Source organism: Nipponia nippon, unplaced genomic scaffold (genome assembly GCF_047370975.1).
Source record: "Nipponia nippon isolate SJK-2023a ecotype South Korea unplaced genomic scaffold, ASM4737097v1 scaffold_8, whole genome shotgun sequence".
NCBI classification, from domain to species: domain Eukaryota; kingdom Metazoa; phylum Chordata; class Aves; order Pelecaniformes; family Threskiornithidae; genus Nipponia; species Nipponia nippon.
Genome location: NW_028262402.1, coordinates 50,929,543 through 50,945,419, shown reverse-complemented (window position 1 = coordinate 50,945,419; position 15,877 = coordinate 50,929,543). Strand labels below are relative to the sequence as shown.

The window sequence follows — 15,877 nt, the reverse complement described above, 5'->3', positions numbered from 1 at the left end:
TTAACATTTTAAATATATTATTGTATTTAAGGAGCTTGTATGTGGATTGCAAAATTTAAAAATAACTTGAAGAAATTAAATTTGAGCTTAACATTAAAAGTATATGAGTGAGTTGTTTTAGATGTGAGGTTAATCAAAATAGATTGTTCTAGCCTAGCTTATTTGCTGTCCACTAGAGGACAGCACTGCTTTTGTATCTGAATGCTGTAAAGTGAAAAATATGTGTAGCATTTTCTTTGAAAACCTAACAGGAACCTTCTGAGCCAGTTGTTTAAACGGAAAACATTTAACACTTAAAAAACTAACCAAACAGAAGAATATCTTTGAAAGATCTCTGAGCAAGTTTAATGTTTTAATATGTTTCTGTAAGGTAACTTACTTTCTTGGAATTAAATAATTTTTCTGCAAATTAAAATTTCTAGCCTGTTTTTAAAATGAAATGTATGTAATTGTCAAATAGTTATCATATTAAATGCCTGATTCTTTAAGAAAAATAAAAATAATAGACTAGATGAGAAAACAAAATAGATTGAGTATTATAATTTTCTACGTGTGAGGACCAAATATTTTCATTCCATCTTTTAGCTTATTGAAGTTTTGGGGAGGAGATATAAATACCTACATATGAAAATGCTGAAATTTTTGAATTAAAGGTAAATTTAGAGGAATATAAAAAGTTCATACAGCTTTTTTTTGAATGTGTGGAGTAGTATTGGACAATAAGTTCAGAAGACTCACTTGCATTCCTCAGAATCTATTTTGGCAATAGAACTAAAAATGGTAAAAATATAGTGCAGATTTGATTGCAATTTATTTTACAATTTTATTATTTTATTAAACCCAAAAATAGTTAATATTGGAAATAATTGCATTATAATAATGAATTAGGTATTTTGAACAATTTATTCTAAGATAGTGTTAAAATAGCATGAAATGTATTGGAAAAAAGGAAATGTCAAATTATCATAATATGATTTTAAGCTAAATATTAATCAAATTTTATGATTAATAACTAATGTTAAACAAGGGTTTTTTCTGAGAGGTTAAAATCACCAGGTTAAGAAAAAGATCCTTCTTTTTGTGAGTATATTTCTGCTTATGTTTTAGTATTAATCTTACTCCGTCCCCAGGTCAGAACTAATACATAATAATGCTATTCCAAATACTTCTTTTTCATGTTCTAAGGCTTTCTGAGAGAATGAATACAAGTAATTAGTAATTTAGCCAATTTTTAGATGAAATATTAATTATAAAGTCAAACCTGTACATAGATAGAATTTACCAGGGTAAGGTGAAGATTCAGAGTACTGAAACTGTAAATATTTCTGTTGTCCAGCTGATAAACTGGAAGGTATTTCATTCTTTGTTCATTCTTTTATTTACAAATTGAAGACTAATTCACGGCAGTATTTTTTTCCCCTTTGAATATATTCATTGCATAACTTGATTACACATTTGTCAACTTTGGACTAATTATTTTTCTACAGCTAGGGCAGGGCATTGCAGCTTCAGATCGTCTTTCTTACTAATAGGATTCTGTCTGCTTCAGCAGGCAGTAATTGAAGGTTTCATGTACAAGATTTAAAGAAAGGGCGGAGAAAAAAAAAGTTTTAGCCTCCATGGGCCATTGTCACTGTTTCTGGTAAGCAGTAGAACAGAAAAAGAAGAAAATTTAGCTTGAATAGAAAAATGAAAGAGGTAGAAGAGCACCCGACAGGAGAGAACGTATGTTTTAGTGCTGTTGAATTATGCGTAACAAACCCTGCTCTGCTGTAAACAAATGTCCCGATAGTTATTGTTCAGGTGCAAATTTACTTTCTCAAATGTTGAATTTTAAAGAGCAGATTTTGAGTGAGTTACTCTGTTGCTGTCTAGTCATTGATGTGGAATTTTCATAACCTTTCCCCATAAAAATGCCTCTCCTGTATATTTTAGCTATCTTCTGTCTACAAATAAAGGGAAAATAACTGCTAGTCTGTAGTTAGGCTAGTCATCGTTATTACAAAGCCAGTGTTTGGCAAATGCTGTCACATTGTAGTATCTGATACTCTGTGTTTTCCCTTTATATCAACAATAAATCAAATATTTTTGTGTGATAATCCTATTTTCATTGAAAGTGACCAAGAATATGTACTTGATTTTTAACTCTTGAAAGACTGAATGACTTTCTAAAAATATACAGTACTTTGTTGATGTTGATTTAGAATTTGATTCTTAATGTATGTTTCCTTACCTACTGACAGGTACTATATTTATGTAAAAATAATCTCTGAACTCCTCCTCTTTTTTTCCATGGCACATAGCCTCAGAATATTTAACATTATTTTTAAAGAAAAAAAATATTTGGAAAAACTCAGAATATGCAAATATATATCACATTATTATGTTTCTAATCTGTCTTCATTTTTTTAAATGGGAAAAGTATTAACAGCTGCAAATCTTCCTGAATATTTTTAGTGATGTGAAATCAGTTTTAGAAATAATATTATCACAGAAAGAAAACTAGAAAATAACTGCAGTACAGCAGAAACAGCCATCTTGAAACTATTAGTAAATATTTGGGTCTGTTTTCTGAGTGGTATTCTCATTTACTTTCTTTTTTTTCATGTTCTCTGATGCATCCTTTGTTGCAACAGAACCATGCTAATGATATAAAGTCTTATGTTAAGTGTTGTCCATAGGAAAATTCTTTCTTTTGGACCTACAAACAAGCAATTTACAAGCTAGATTTTTATGTACTGTAGCGCAGTTTCCAAGGTTTATTACAGTCTATGAATTCTGATTGTTTTTAATATCTTTTTTTCAATTTTTTAAATTTGAATTCTAACCTTTAAGGCAGTATCAACTTTCAGAAAAAGTAAAAAATAATTACTGATCTTGTGGGGAAAATAAGTTTCTCACAAAGAACTAATACCTGCTATAGAGAGTGATTAATTTTTGCTGCTGAAAGATTTTTTTAATGTCTTTCTGATCTAAATATTTAGTTGAGCACAACACACATTCTGGAAAATCCACGTGGGCTTATGATAAGGGTAAGCATATAAATGCAATAACATGTACTTAGTCGAAAAAACAGCTATTACCCAAACCATTCAATGACAGTATATTTAAAACATCTGAATAATTAGCAAGTCAGTTTTACTGATAGTGTCTTTAACCAGAAGTCAACTGCTTCATACTTTTATAACTGTACTCAGTTTCAAAGATTGTATAAGCATATTTATGTTATAACTCTCTTTAGAAACAAAATTATCTTCCCTACTTTAAGGAACAGATTCTGATTTCCAAAGTTCAAAAGCAGTGGTAGACCCATTGTGTGGTTGTTCTTCCATACACCCTTTTTTAGCGGTGAAATAAGTCATCCCATTCTGTTCCACTTCTTTTTTCACTGAGTGATTCCAGATCGGTGACCATTGATACAAACCAATTAGCTGCTGCTAGTTATGCATACTAACACTTTGTGTAAAATTATCCAAGTATCGGACCCTTTGCATCTTGCAGACCACATACAAATTCACATTTTATTGATTTTATGTGTTTTGTTCAGAGGTATGGAAAAGTACTGTTGATCCCCTATGTGATTTTACAAATCCACATGTAAAAATATCAGTGCAAAACTCATCACTGATGCTTTGGGCCGTCTTGGCTTTCGAATAACTGACTTTGTATCACTTTCAGGTTTTAATAAAAGAGGGTAAAATCAAGCCTTGGGGCTATGAAACACAGCAGGAGTGCCAACTACCAACCTATTTATGTGCATACTCAGACATAATCTGCTTCTGTGTTGTCCCAAGACACAACTGTTAAGTAAATAAAGTGACTAATAAGACTATTGTTTCTATAATTATCCCCCTGTCAAAATCAACAAGAGAAATAGCGATCTTCTACATCACAGTGCAAATAGATGAAATCATTGATATAACTAGATAAGTAGCTAATTTTTATAGTAGTAACGTTGTTTTAGAACCTCCTATTAAAGGGAGAGGTCTTTGAATTTATCTGTAATCTGGACAAAAGAAATAGATTGACCTGTGATGGGTGACATTAGAGAAGTGCCCCATGTTTCCTTAATTAGTATAATGTGTTAGGAGATTTTGATATGCTTAGTTTAAAAAGAAAAAAGACAGAAATTACTTCTCGTTTAAAGAGAACCTGCTTCCTGCTTAAGTGGCTAATATTTTAATTAAGTCTGGAGTGAAGTTTTTTGAGTATCTCCTGATAAACTCCCTCCTTTATGTTGATGGTAATTAAACAGATCCCCAAGGGCTTGGGTAGGCGCTTTGCGAGGCCCATGCTAATTGTCAGACATGAGACACTGACCAGTTGGTTTGCTCTTGAATAGCCGACAGCGTGCTGTCAGCCCAGCAGTTTGATTTTTCTGTATTGTGAGCTGTTGTCAGGGCTAACTGGGTCCTATTGTGGCTGAAGATGTTGCGCAAATTGAGGCAGATGGCTCTGATTCAGACACGTGTCATTCAGAAAGAGGAGAGGAGATTGGCCCTGCAAAGTGGGGTCAGACTGGGTCACAGACCTGCTCTACACTTGTTAGTGTTTTCAAAAGCCCATGTGCAGCAACTTTGTTGTTGTCAAGTAACCAAGGGGAAAAAAAAAAAAAGGCAAAAAAAAGCATGGTGTGCTCCTTGTGGAAGATGGAAGATGAGGCTGTTGCCATCCTCTTCCTTCCCGTCTCTTGGGCCTGGCTGTGCATGCAGAATGAATTAACAGGATTGACAGAAGTTCATTGTGCCTAAAATGGCTTTTCAGTCAATTGTGGTGCTTAAAAGGCTAGTTTTGCTTTTAATTCCATGTAATTAGTCAGTTCTTCATGTCTTGGAATTTAGTAATGGTGCATTAGTCCTTACTTTTGTTTATCTGGTTGGTTGGAGGGGGGGTTTATTTGCGTTGTAGGGTTTTTAAAAATTATAAAATATTTAGAAATATTGGGCACATTTTTATGATTAAATATTGTGGAGATAAATTCACAGATGGGATTATTTGGTGTGTTGCTGTTACCATCATTTCAAATGATCATGTTGGATGTTTATAACTTTGAATATTTTTAGTTTGAGTTAATTCCCAAGATGGCAGGAGAATGCACTTTTCTGAACATACAACAATTTGGCTTCTTGGAAGTGTTCTACTGCATTTAGCATAGTTGCATTTTCTTTGGAGCACCAAATAGTGCTAGTTATCCGTGGAAAACTCCATACAGCTAAATTCAAGTTGCCACTGTGGACTAAAATAGTTCTTGAGTATTGTAGGTGACCTGAAGAATCAGAATTTACATAAAAAATCATTTAAATAGATTTTATTGTTTGCACTATTAAATACACAATTTCACGTGTAACTTTTTTGTCCTTCTTAAATGCAAAAATATTTACACAATGCTGAACAAATTCTTTCTGAAGAATTTATGGAGGTTTTTATGGTTTATCCCCTGAAATGTATTAATGAAATTGGAGGCATTTTATTATATTTGAGCTCATTTAACTTTTGCAGAAAGAAGTATTAGCAGTCTTTGACCTTACGATCCTCGGTGATTTTTCTTTTTCATTTTTTATTTTTCCTTCCTCCTCCAGGTTTGCAGCTAAGACTGTGCACAGTGGGTCACTGATGCTAGTCACAGTGGAGCTGAAGGAGAGCTCTACAGCACAGCTCATCATAAACACCGAGAAAACTGTGATTGGTTCTGTTCTGCTGCGGGAGCTGAAGCCTGTCCTGTCCCAGGGGTAACCTGCTTACATCTGGACTTCAGAATCTGGCACACAACAAAAGTGCCTGGCATCCACTACTGCTGCCTTTCATTTATAATAATAGCCCTTCCATCTGGCAGTGGGGGAAGAATACACTCTTGACATTCTTGTCTTCTGCTTTAGAATGCTAGTGTGTATCTATCATGTATGCAAGTCCTTTCCTTTCTTCTGCTTGCTAACCAAAGAACATACATTTTGCTGTCAGTTATCTGCGCTTTTAAATGTATTTCCCATTTGTTCTACCCTAGTCCTTCCCTCTCTGCTCCCTTCCCCCACTACCCTTCTTCCCCATCGATTTTCCCCACTGTAGTGGACAAATACTAGATAATAAAGTTCAAGGGAAATCGCATTGCCTGAAAAGTGAGTTAAAATGGCAGGTAGGTTCCAGCAACATATACAACAACTATGTGGTTCAGAAAGGTTTTGTTGCATAAATGTAAAAACACAATAGGTACAGCAAAATGGTGTTTGCTTTCTGGAAATGCTTGTAAACCTGAACTCGTCTACTAAGAACATTGTTCCCACCTACTGCCATTTTCTCAAATATTTCTGTTAAGATGCCAATAAAGTAGTGCTATGAGCAGAGGCTCCCTCTTTCTTGTTTTGCTAGAGAACTGATAATGATGATTGCCAGTATTGTATATAACTGGTTAATTAAAGTAAATGCTAACAAGGTTGGACACTACATATGCATCAGCAAACTGTTCCTGTGAAAGTAGCCAGTGTTTGTGTTCCTATTGTAATTTTCTGCTGTGCGGTTACATTTTTGTTAATAAACAAAGCCAGTAACTGCCTATTTTCGAATTGGCCCATTCATAAAATACTGATTGAATTATTAGAAATCAGTATTATATGAAATACTGATTATTAGACTATTGCGGCAAATACTGTCATCTAGCTTAATAAATTATTTAGATCTTTGCTTCAAATGTCTATTGTAAACTGAGATTAAAATGTCTTCCACCTGTGCATAAACCACTGCTTGAGGCAAAGAGAAATTCATAACCATATCTACTGAACTAGGGCTGAGAAGACCAACAGCCATGCAGCTTTTGTTGCAACCAGTTTTATGCCTGTAGCCTGGGTGTCACTGATTTTGACCTTCCCTTGATATTCTGGTTACATGATAGAACTGAAGATGCTGAGCTTTGTCGTTTCATATCAGTTCTCCTCACTTCCAACATGGCTTTTCCTGGTAGCTCATGGCTCTGCTACAGATGTTTTCATGATGCAGAGAAGTTAGTTGGACGACTGTACCCTTGCTCTGTCACCAGGACCCTTGCATGGTCCTTTGATGCTGACTCAGTGGTGCTGTTTTGGTTTAGCTATCTGGATGAGAGGAAATACTGCTTCATCAGAAATGTTGCATTACTGCACACTGGAAGATTCTTCTAAAATTTTCTACTAAAATTTGGTAGAACTAAAAGGTACTCCAATGCGTGGCAGAGTCTATTGGCCAATTCTAAAAAGGGGTTGGTTTTTTTAGGTATTTAAGTTGCACTTCTGTAAGAAATGTAGTTCTGAGTTTCGCTAGCACCTAAAATATACTGGTACCTCTCAGACAAAGAAACAAGAATCGTATGCCCTCAACAGAAATGTACATGTTTTTAATCAACATTTACATTAGTTTCTGAAGTCCTAATCCTGCAATAAGTTGTTTTTTTTTTAATTACAGTTTTCAAGTGTGATGTAAAAGTTATTCAAACAGATGAAAAATTATTCACTGTAGAAAATACCATCATCTCAGAGAAAATGCAGATTGGTCTAGATGGTATTTGATATTAAGACTCAGTGAGAAGGTGGTAAGGGAAAGGTGCAGAACCATGCTTCCCGAGAAAAGACTGAACTGCAAAACCTTCAGCCATGTTTGTAAAGGACAAAACAAACAAGAATTGTTTCTTGTAGCACAGTGTAAATGAAAGGAAAGCATATTAATGCTATATAAGTCACACATGTTGCTGAGTAATTTCTGCCTCCCTAGAGTACTTTATACACTTTAATAGTGAAGCCCAGAAACGTGTATAGTAAGGATATTTGGGGTGTTTCTGGTATTAATTTACATTTTTCAACACTTTGTGACTTGGTCCAGTGGTTCAGTAACTCTTGATACAGATATCTGGACTGACAGTGTGATTTGAAAATTTATACTGCCTTCCCCAAATAGTAATTTGGGAAGAAACTTTCTTTAAAGACAGATATTTAAATAGTAAAATATCTCTGCATGCAGTAAAGCTCAGCTCTTCAGAAACCTAAACATGAGCACGTGTATATGTCTTACATTAATAGTGGAAGTTGCACTCAGTCATAATTCAGCCAGTTAGCAGTAGTTAACAATAGTTTCTTGGTTTTGCTATATATCATTTTTATTCACTTTCTTTCATACTTTTCATCATTTATAGAGGCATATTAAAGGTTATTAGGATATTAAATAGATGACTAGTCTAAATTGCAATCTAGAATTCGCTTCAGAGTGATTTGTTTGTACCAGGTAGCAGCAGCTCCTACCTCTATGGGCAAGCTTTTAAGTCAGGAGCTGTGCACTGAGAACCACCCGGCTTCGGAAAGAATCTAGACCTGGGCAGCCTTGGAACATACCTGTATGCACGACTTGCGATGCGGGAGCAAGGCTAAAGCATAGTATTGCAGGACTGCTGAGGTGGGTTTTGCTAAGATGATTAGGGAATTGTATCAAGGTCTAGTTTAGGTAGCAGGCAGTGAGGGTTAATTACCTAAATTATGAAGTGCTCAAATGCAATGGAACCTGCAGACAACAACCTGCAACTACAAACTGAAATACATTATCATAAATAGGAAATGTGGGTATAATTTTATTAACTGTTTAATTCACTCATGCCCAAGGTAAGTAAAACTCAAAGAGACTCCAAGATTATTGTGATCTAGTCCAAGCTTTAAAACTGATGCTGGTAATTATGGATTGAAGAATTATGCAACAAGAGCAAGGGCAAACAGATGAGAAAGTTTCTGCATAGTGAGAGATGGACATTTTACCTCTTCTGTGCTTCCTGGTTGTTTTCACACACATATATTCCCCCTTGTGAAGAGGAAGGGAGCGTTTTCTCTTTTTTTTTTTTTTAAATAACTTGTCATGGTTTAACCCCAGCCAGCAACTAAGCACCACACAGCCGCTCGCTCACTCCCTGCCAGTGGGATGGGGAAGAGAATCAGAAGAGTAAAAGTGAGAAAACTCGTGGGTTGAGATAAAGACAGTTTAATAGGTAAAGCAAAAGCTGTGCACGCAAGCAAAGCAAAACAAGGAATTCACTCACTGCTTCCCATCGGCAGGCAGGTGTTCAGCCATCTCCAGGAAAGCAGGGCTCCATCACGTGTAACGGTTACTTGGGAAGACAAACGCCATCACTTTGAACGTTCCCCCTTTCCTTCTTCTTCCCCCAGCTTTACAGGCTGAGCATGACGCCATACGGTATGGCATAGCCCTGTGGCCAGTCTGGGTCAGCTGTCCTGGCTGTGCCCCCTCCCAGCTTCTTGTGCACCTGGCAGAGCAGGGGAAGCTGAAAAGTCCTTGACTGGTGTAAGCACTGCTTAGCAACAGCTAAAACATCAGTGTGTTACCAACACTATTCTCATCCTAAATCCAAAACACAGCACTATACCAGCTACTAGGAAGGAAATTAACTCTATCCCAGCTGAAACCAGGACATAACTCAAACCATTTGGAAAGAATAGGATACGGGGAAGAGTTGTTATGTTACTATAAATGGCAGAATATAAACATAGGCTTGATGAATGACAGTCAAAATAACATAATTTTTTTCCTTATTTTCCTTTCATATTTTATGATGTTGTATAAAAGGATAATTTTCCTGCATACCCTGCTTTAATTCTAGTAACTCATTTCCAAAGAAAAGTAGCAGAAATAGAAATGGGTCTAGAGCTAGGAACAAAATAATGGAAGATATAAATAGAATACTGTGTGAAAGGATAGTGGAAATAATTAAAGTGTTTTTAGAGCAGGGACACGATACAGTATATGAGATAATGAATGGCATAGAAAAGATAAATGGGGCTTTCCTGGTGATCTTTTCTACTAACTCAGGAACAAGGTGGCATTCTGTAACATTTCTAAAGCAATATATATAAACTGGAGGAAGGAATTAACCTTTTTTTCCCTGTTTTTAAACACAACATGTACTTAAGCTCTGATCATCTGCTGTCACAAGATAATATGATGTTTACTAAAAGTGGAACAAAACTGGAAATGTACACTAGCAAAAGAATATACAGATACATATTGAATAGGATACAAAAAACCATAAGGGCTCTAAATCCTCTTGATCTGAGGCTTAGGCTAATTACTGATATTTGGTGATAGGGTGAAATGCTTTTGCACACTTTGTTTTGCAATGGTCCATTACCATAATTAGTACTAATTCTTTTTTAAAAATATTCAATTACTGAACTGTCTAGTTCTGCATACAATATCTTATATGCTTGAATTAATTTTAACTTAGTACTTCAATGCCCTAAGAAGGATTCTAGTAAGCAATGTACAGGTAAGCTGAATCCTCCCAAGCCCTCATCTGACTTTCAGGGTGTACTTGAAACAAGCATATGGGGATCAGACTCTGTTCCCTTCATTTTCTGTCAGTTTGTCTTCCTCCCCTTTCCCATATTTTTGTTTGTATTATCATAAAGTGCGTGTTTTTACAACACCTATGTGTTAATATTAAATGTTTTGTGGTGCAGGCACCAGGCTTTGCTGTGTTTCCATAGTGTGGTTTCATTGCTGATAGGAGCCTTTGTGCACAACCCTGATAAAAGCAATGCTTCTGTTCAGGTTATTTTCCTCTTATCTGATATACTTGTTGTGCTTTATGTAGCATGGCCCAGTGAACCTGTTTGGAAGAGAAAGAGATGGTGAAAACCACTGCATTTCCAGTCCCACAGCTAACTGGTTTTGCTTCAGAAGGTACAAGGTGAACTACTCTTCGGTGGCTGATAACTCTGAGCCCATGCTGTGACCATACTGCCCCAAATCCTGATCCACTTAAATCCCTGTGTACATTCTGGTGCATATACACATCTTTACAAACAACCGTACTCTAAACTGCTTTTTCCCATTGTGCATGTATACGAGAGAGGGCAAAAATGAGTTTTGCTGCCTTCCACCACTGCTTTTCCAGTCCTCTCCAGGTCCCAGCCTGCTCTCACCCTGCTCCTGGCGACTTGCCTCCTCCTTTGCCCTCCTTCCCAGGCATGGCTTTTGGGGGAGAGAGAGAGGGACAGCAACTTGGCACCATCCAATGGAGCATGTATGTTGTGAGTCACCATCCACATCTCCATGTCCCGCTCTGGCTCAACCCAGACCTGGTTTTTCTCCTTGATGGGAAGGATTTGTAAAAACAGCTGACAAGTCACCCTGCTCCTTCAAGAAAGAGCAAGAGCTGTTGGTGTGCTCAGGTCCTTCTCACCCTTCCACCCTGTAAAAATGCTGGTGGACTCCGGATGGGTGGTGGAAAGGTGGTGAAAGGCCTCCTCTTGTAGCAGCCATGACTGGCAGCCCTTCAGCCACTAGCCATGGCAAACGGCAGGTGGGTGAGGGAGATGGCTGGTAAAAGTGAGGGAGCACCCTGGTGCTTCCAGCTGCCCTGCAGAGCTTCAGACTTGTTTTGGACCATGGGACACCCACCAGCTTAGGCTCACGGCAGCACCCCCAGTCTGGCAGCTGGAGCAGAGCGGGCAAGGGAGGCGCAGGGAGGGCAGGAGCCTTGGGAGAAGAGGCGTCAACTCTTCTCCTTCTGCAACACCTCAGGCCATCCATGTTGACAGGGCTTTGAGGCCTAGGCAGCCAGGGAGGCTGGCGGGCAGCAGTAGCTACAGGTCCCCCTCGAGCTGAGGCCTGGTAGCTGTGGCTTTCACAGGGCACGTGGAGTGGCCTCTCTGCCCACCCTGCAGCTGCCCAGGCACACCTGGCCTGGCCGGGATGCCAGAGAGGCCCCCAGGTGCCAGCAGCCTGCCTGGGTGAAGGAGGAAGGCAGGCAAGCGAAGGAGAGGCAGCAACCCTGGCTTTCCCGGGCTGCAGAGGCGAGAGTCGCATGGGATACTGGCCTGCAGAAAGGGCTGCAGCTTTAATGGAGGTTTGTAATTAAATCCCAAGCGGAGGGAGGTGTGGGTTGAGCAGCCTACTGCTGCCCCAGGAGGCTTTTCCTGGGTGCAAGGCCTCCCTGTCGTGACAGCCTCCACTCCCGGCAACCCTGAGCAGACCTGTGTGAGAATGCACCAGGGCTGCAGCTTCACAAGGGGCAGCTGGCTCTGCCCTGGGGCACTGCAAACCCCCTCATCTTCTCCTAAGCAGTGCCTGGAGGCTTATATGTAACATACCTTGCTACAGGGGACACTTCCCTCTCTTTGCCGATGGTGTTTCACACACAGAATAGTTTGATCCCACAGTATTTATTATTTCCTATCATTTTCATTTTGGTTTGCCCTGATTTTGTACATTTGTGTGAGGATGTTTAGGCATTTAGTTGCACCCTGCCTATGCACCAGCAGTGCACAGCATACCAGCGCTTGCTGAATCCTGTTTGGAAAGTAAATGGTATTCTGTATGACTCTAAAACATCTGTTGTGAGGGAGGTAGAACAGATGAAAGAATTACCAATTCAGTTATTTTTTTAGGCTGTTTTTTCCAATTCTGGCAAAAAACAGGTATCCATCCCACTTGGTACCATTGATTCCTCCCTCAGCTGTCTTTCTTCAAATGTTTGCAGATCCATGCTCTAAAGCAAACCAGCAGGATGATTTGGGTTTAAAGGCCTCATAACCTTTTCTGTGAAGCTGCAGTGTTCTGGTGGGATTTGAGGTTGGTTTTGTTGATCAGATCATTTCACTGACAGGGGTTGGAGTGCAGCCCTCCAAACGTTTGGATTTGGCACAGCTAAGAGGGATTACACCCTGGTGAGGCAGAGAGGGGAGCCCCTTCCGTTCCTCTTGCCCTTACCGTCTCAGCAGCACACCAGAACAGCACTAAAGTGGCTTCTTTTATCAAAAAAAAGGGCACCTCTTTGACACTGGGTCCAAAAGAAAACTGTTCTGCTCCAGCTGGATCTGCAGGCCTCTGCCTATCCCTGGGTTTGGGCAAAGTTAGTTGGTGGCTCAGCTTCACGTAATTGGAAGTCATTCTGATTTCTGCACTGTGGTGTAATTGCTTTAAAAAACATGTTATTTGATGATTAAGATTCTGGAGTGAATTGTGTTCTTTTGGGTTCTTGCACTGTTTCTCCATCAGGGACTTGGTTTCAGCGGTGTGCAGCTGCTGGAGTTGATTTACAGTGCTGCGGCTGTGGCTAGTCATAAATAAATCCTCTTATATAGTTGTTATGAACACCTGTTAGATCATCTGTCAGCAAAGCGCTGTTCACATTTATCATGGTGCGGTAGTTATTTTACCTCAATCCATTTCCAACTGACTCGGCCTCCATCACTGGATTACTATTACCACACCATAATCGCTCGTTTCCACTCCATGTTACAACTTGCAGATAAAAGATTTCACTACTTGGCCAAATTTCATAAATAAAGGAGCAGTTCAGTGCAGTAAAAGTTTATTTTTGTCATCATTTGTCACCCCATTATTCTATAAATCAAATGGAATAGCGCTATTGCTAGCTCAGGCGTTGCTGTCAGCCCTAGGCATGGAAATGGTCCGTTTCTTCTTTTTAGATGAGATGACATGTCTTTCAGACTTAACTGGCTTATGGCTTTGTTTCACCCATTTTATTTTATCACCCCTTCAGAAAAATCCTTGGGGACCAGAGAGACTAAAAGAGTAAAATGGAATCAGAAAACACAGTAAAACATGCTGCTTTAGCTGTGTTATGTACATTTCCCTCCCCCGCAATCATTCATTTACAAACTCCTTCACAAAAATAATGGATCTGGATACAAACAGCCCCTCAATGTATTCTCTGGCTTCACGTAGATTTTATTGCTCATGTCAAAACCGTGGGACTGAACGGGCTCCAGAGAGGGTGCTTTAAAGTCCTGCTAATGTGTCTGCTCCTAAATGGACTTCCCACCTGCACAGGGGTGCGTCATGGGGTTGTGCTTTTGTTTTGAAGGTCTGCACTGACGAATTGCATTTTGGGCTCTGAACCATCTAATAATGCTGTGCTGTGTCCTCCTGCGTGGCTTCACAACCAAAACCCTCAGGATATTCCCCCGCACCTTCCCAGGCGCAACCTTCACAGAAATGTTGCTTGCTTTTTGTTTTTTCAATAATTTCTTAACTCTAGCTATAAAATCTCTTCCTGGGCCATGCCTTGATTTTTTGGCCCCATGTCCATTACAGATGCTTGGGGTTTGCTTGATTTATTGAGAAGTTAGGAGACGGATCTCAGACTAAATTTTGAAGAACGCAATATTCCTTGGTTTAAAAAGAGCCAGATAGGATGATGATAAAGGGATGGGGTAATAGAAAAGGGTTTATAGTTGATATTATACTTCTGAGTTGGTTCTAATTCAAGTTACATTCTTCATAGTCATTATGTAGCTCATAAATTCAATAAAGTGTTTTACTATTACTATAAAAATGACAGGAGGGGGGTTTTATATTGTAAGTTTCGTTAGTTGCTCTTCCTGTTTTATGTTGAAGTTCTCAGGCCGTTATGTCATTAAACTCCTTGGAGTCTGAAGGGCTCAGACCCCTCTGTTCCTTATCGCTGGTGCGGCGCCTGCTGCGGGGCAAATATCCATGTGGTCGGTCTCTGTCACCGTTGCCTTCCTTGCCGATGGCTCTCTTCGGTTCCTTTGGCTTTGTTTTTCATTCAGAAGCCCAGGTACCTGCCTTTGTGAGGAGGCAGTGGGAGTTTCAGGGTGGCTTTGGCCCCGCTTTGGATTCTGAGCTCTGGACATCAGTTCTCACCTGTGGCTGAGCTACACACGTGTGAAAACGGCAAAACCCTCTTATTGCAGTGCGTCTTGGGTGGCTGTGGCAAGAGCCTGCTGCCAAAGAGGAATGCTGCACTATGGGAATAAAATGCCTTTGGAGAGTTCACCCTCTCCTTTGCCTGCCCAGGACTTGCTGTGACTTTTCTTCAGCCACCTTTGTTGTAAAATTATGAGCTTGTCTTGGTTTGAGAGTCTTGTTCAGTTTGGCCATGGGCAAACGCTTGCAAACACAGTCTTGTGCATGTGCTGGAAAAGTCTCTAAAGGCAAATCCAGGAGGGGTTTCGCTTTTCCATAGATGGGGGGGAATTTTTTTCAAAGGCACTGTATAATTTATGTTATTTCTGCTTCATTAGAGGAAAGAAGCATCGAATATCTGACCCTGGAGCCTTTGCTTTCTCCAGATGTTTGCTTTGCACACAAATAATCTGCATGAAAACAGCAACTGCTAATTCAGTGGCCAAAGTGCATCAGGACCCTAATCTAAAACCTCCCAATCCATCCAGCTGTCTGGCATTTGCTATTATAGGGCACCAACAGAGAAATGAGGCTGTGGCTTTATCACTGCACCCTGGGTGACAACTTGATTTTCTGCTTTCACCGCAGGCAGCAGCAGCCCAACATGATGGGGCTGTTAATTTGTGCATTTCATGGTGTCTGTCAGGGGGCCGGGAGAGGAGGGTTTCAGGGGAAGGGAATGGAGCATGTCCCAGCCTCGGAAGCACCTGTCTGCATTGACGGCACAGAGCACTTCTTATTAGCGTGCAGGTCTCTAAATGCAGCCCCAGGATGACAGCCTGGCATTCCCAGCACCCACACAGTGTGACAGGCGCAGGCAGCCGGTCCCATTGTTTGCCCTTGATGAGCATGTCATTAATGGAAATGGAAGAAAGTGAGGGCCACATCAGTATTCAAATAGCCTCCATCCTCTCTGCCATTCAACCGCCTGGCTCAGGCGGCTGCAGATTTCCTTCTGCAGCTCCACTTACACATTTTCACAGATTTATTCCCATTGCACAAAAATCCCCTCCATGTGGCTCTGGCCCCATGCCCCCCACTCCCCTCACATGCACAAACATGTTCTTCAGCATCATCTGATCTGCCAAAAATAAAGTGGGGCTTCTCCCCTTCCACGCCGTTTCGTGAATTGCTAAGGTATCATTAGCAAGTACTTGCTTTTTGCAACCCAGAAAATGGA

At 39.7% G+C, this 15,877-nt stretch overlaps 1 protein-coding gene across 3 annotated transcripts in view; it reads left to right on the top strand.

Annotated features, from left to right (window-relative positions):
• AP3B1 (adaptor related protein complex 3 subunit beta 1) overlaps positions 1-12,968 on the top strand; it is a 168,257-nt gene extending 155,289 nt beyond the window's left edge. For 2 of the 3 annotated variants that reach the window (XM_087741417.1, XM_087741416.1), the window contains one exon: positions 5,580-12,968. In XM_087741417.1, the coding sequence (XP_087597543.1) occupies positions 5,580-5,733 (154 nt within the window). In that variant the 3' untranslated portion in view covers positions 5,734-12,968. The remainder of the gene's footprint in view (positions 1-5,579) is intronic. The other variant, XR_015700930.1, reaches the window with a different exon arrangement.
• Positions 12,969-15,877: the final 2,909 nt, after the last annotated feature.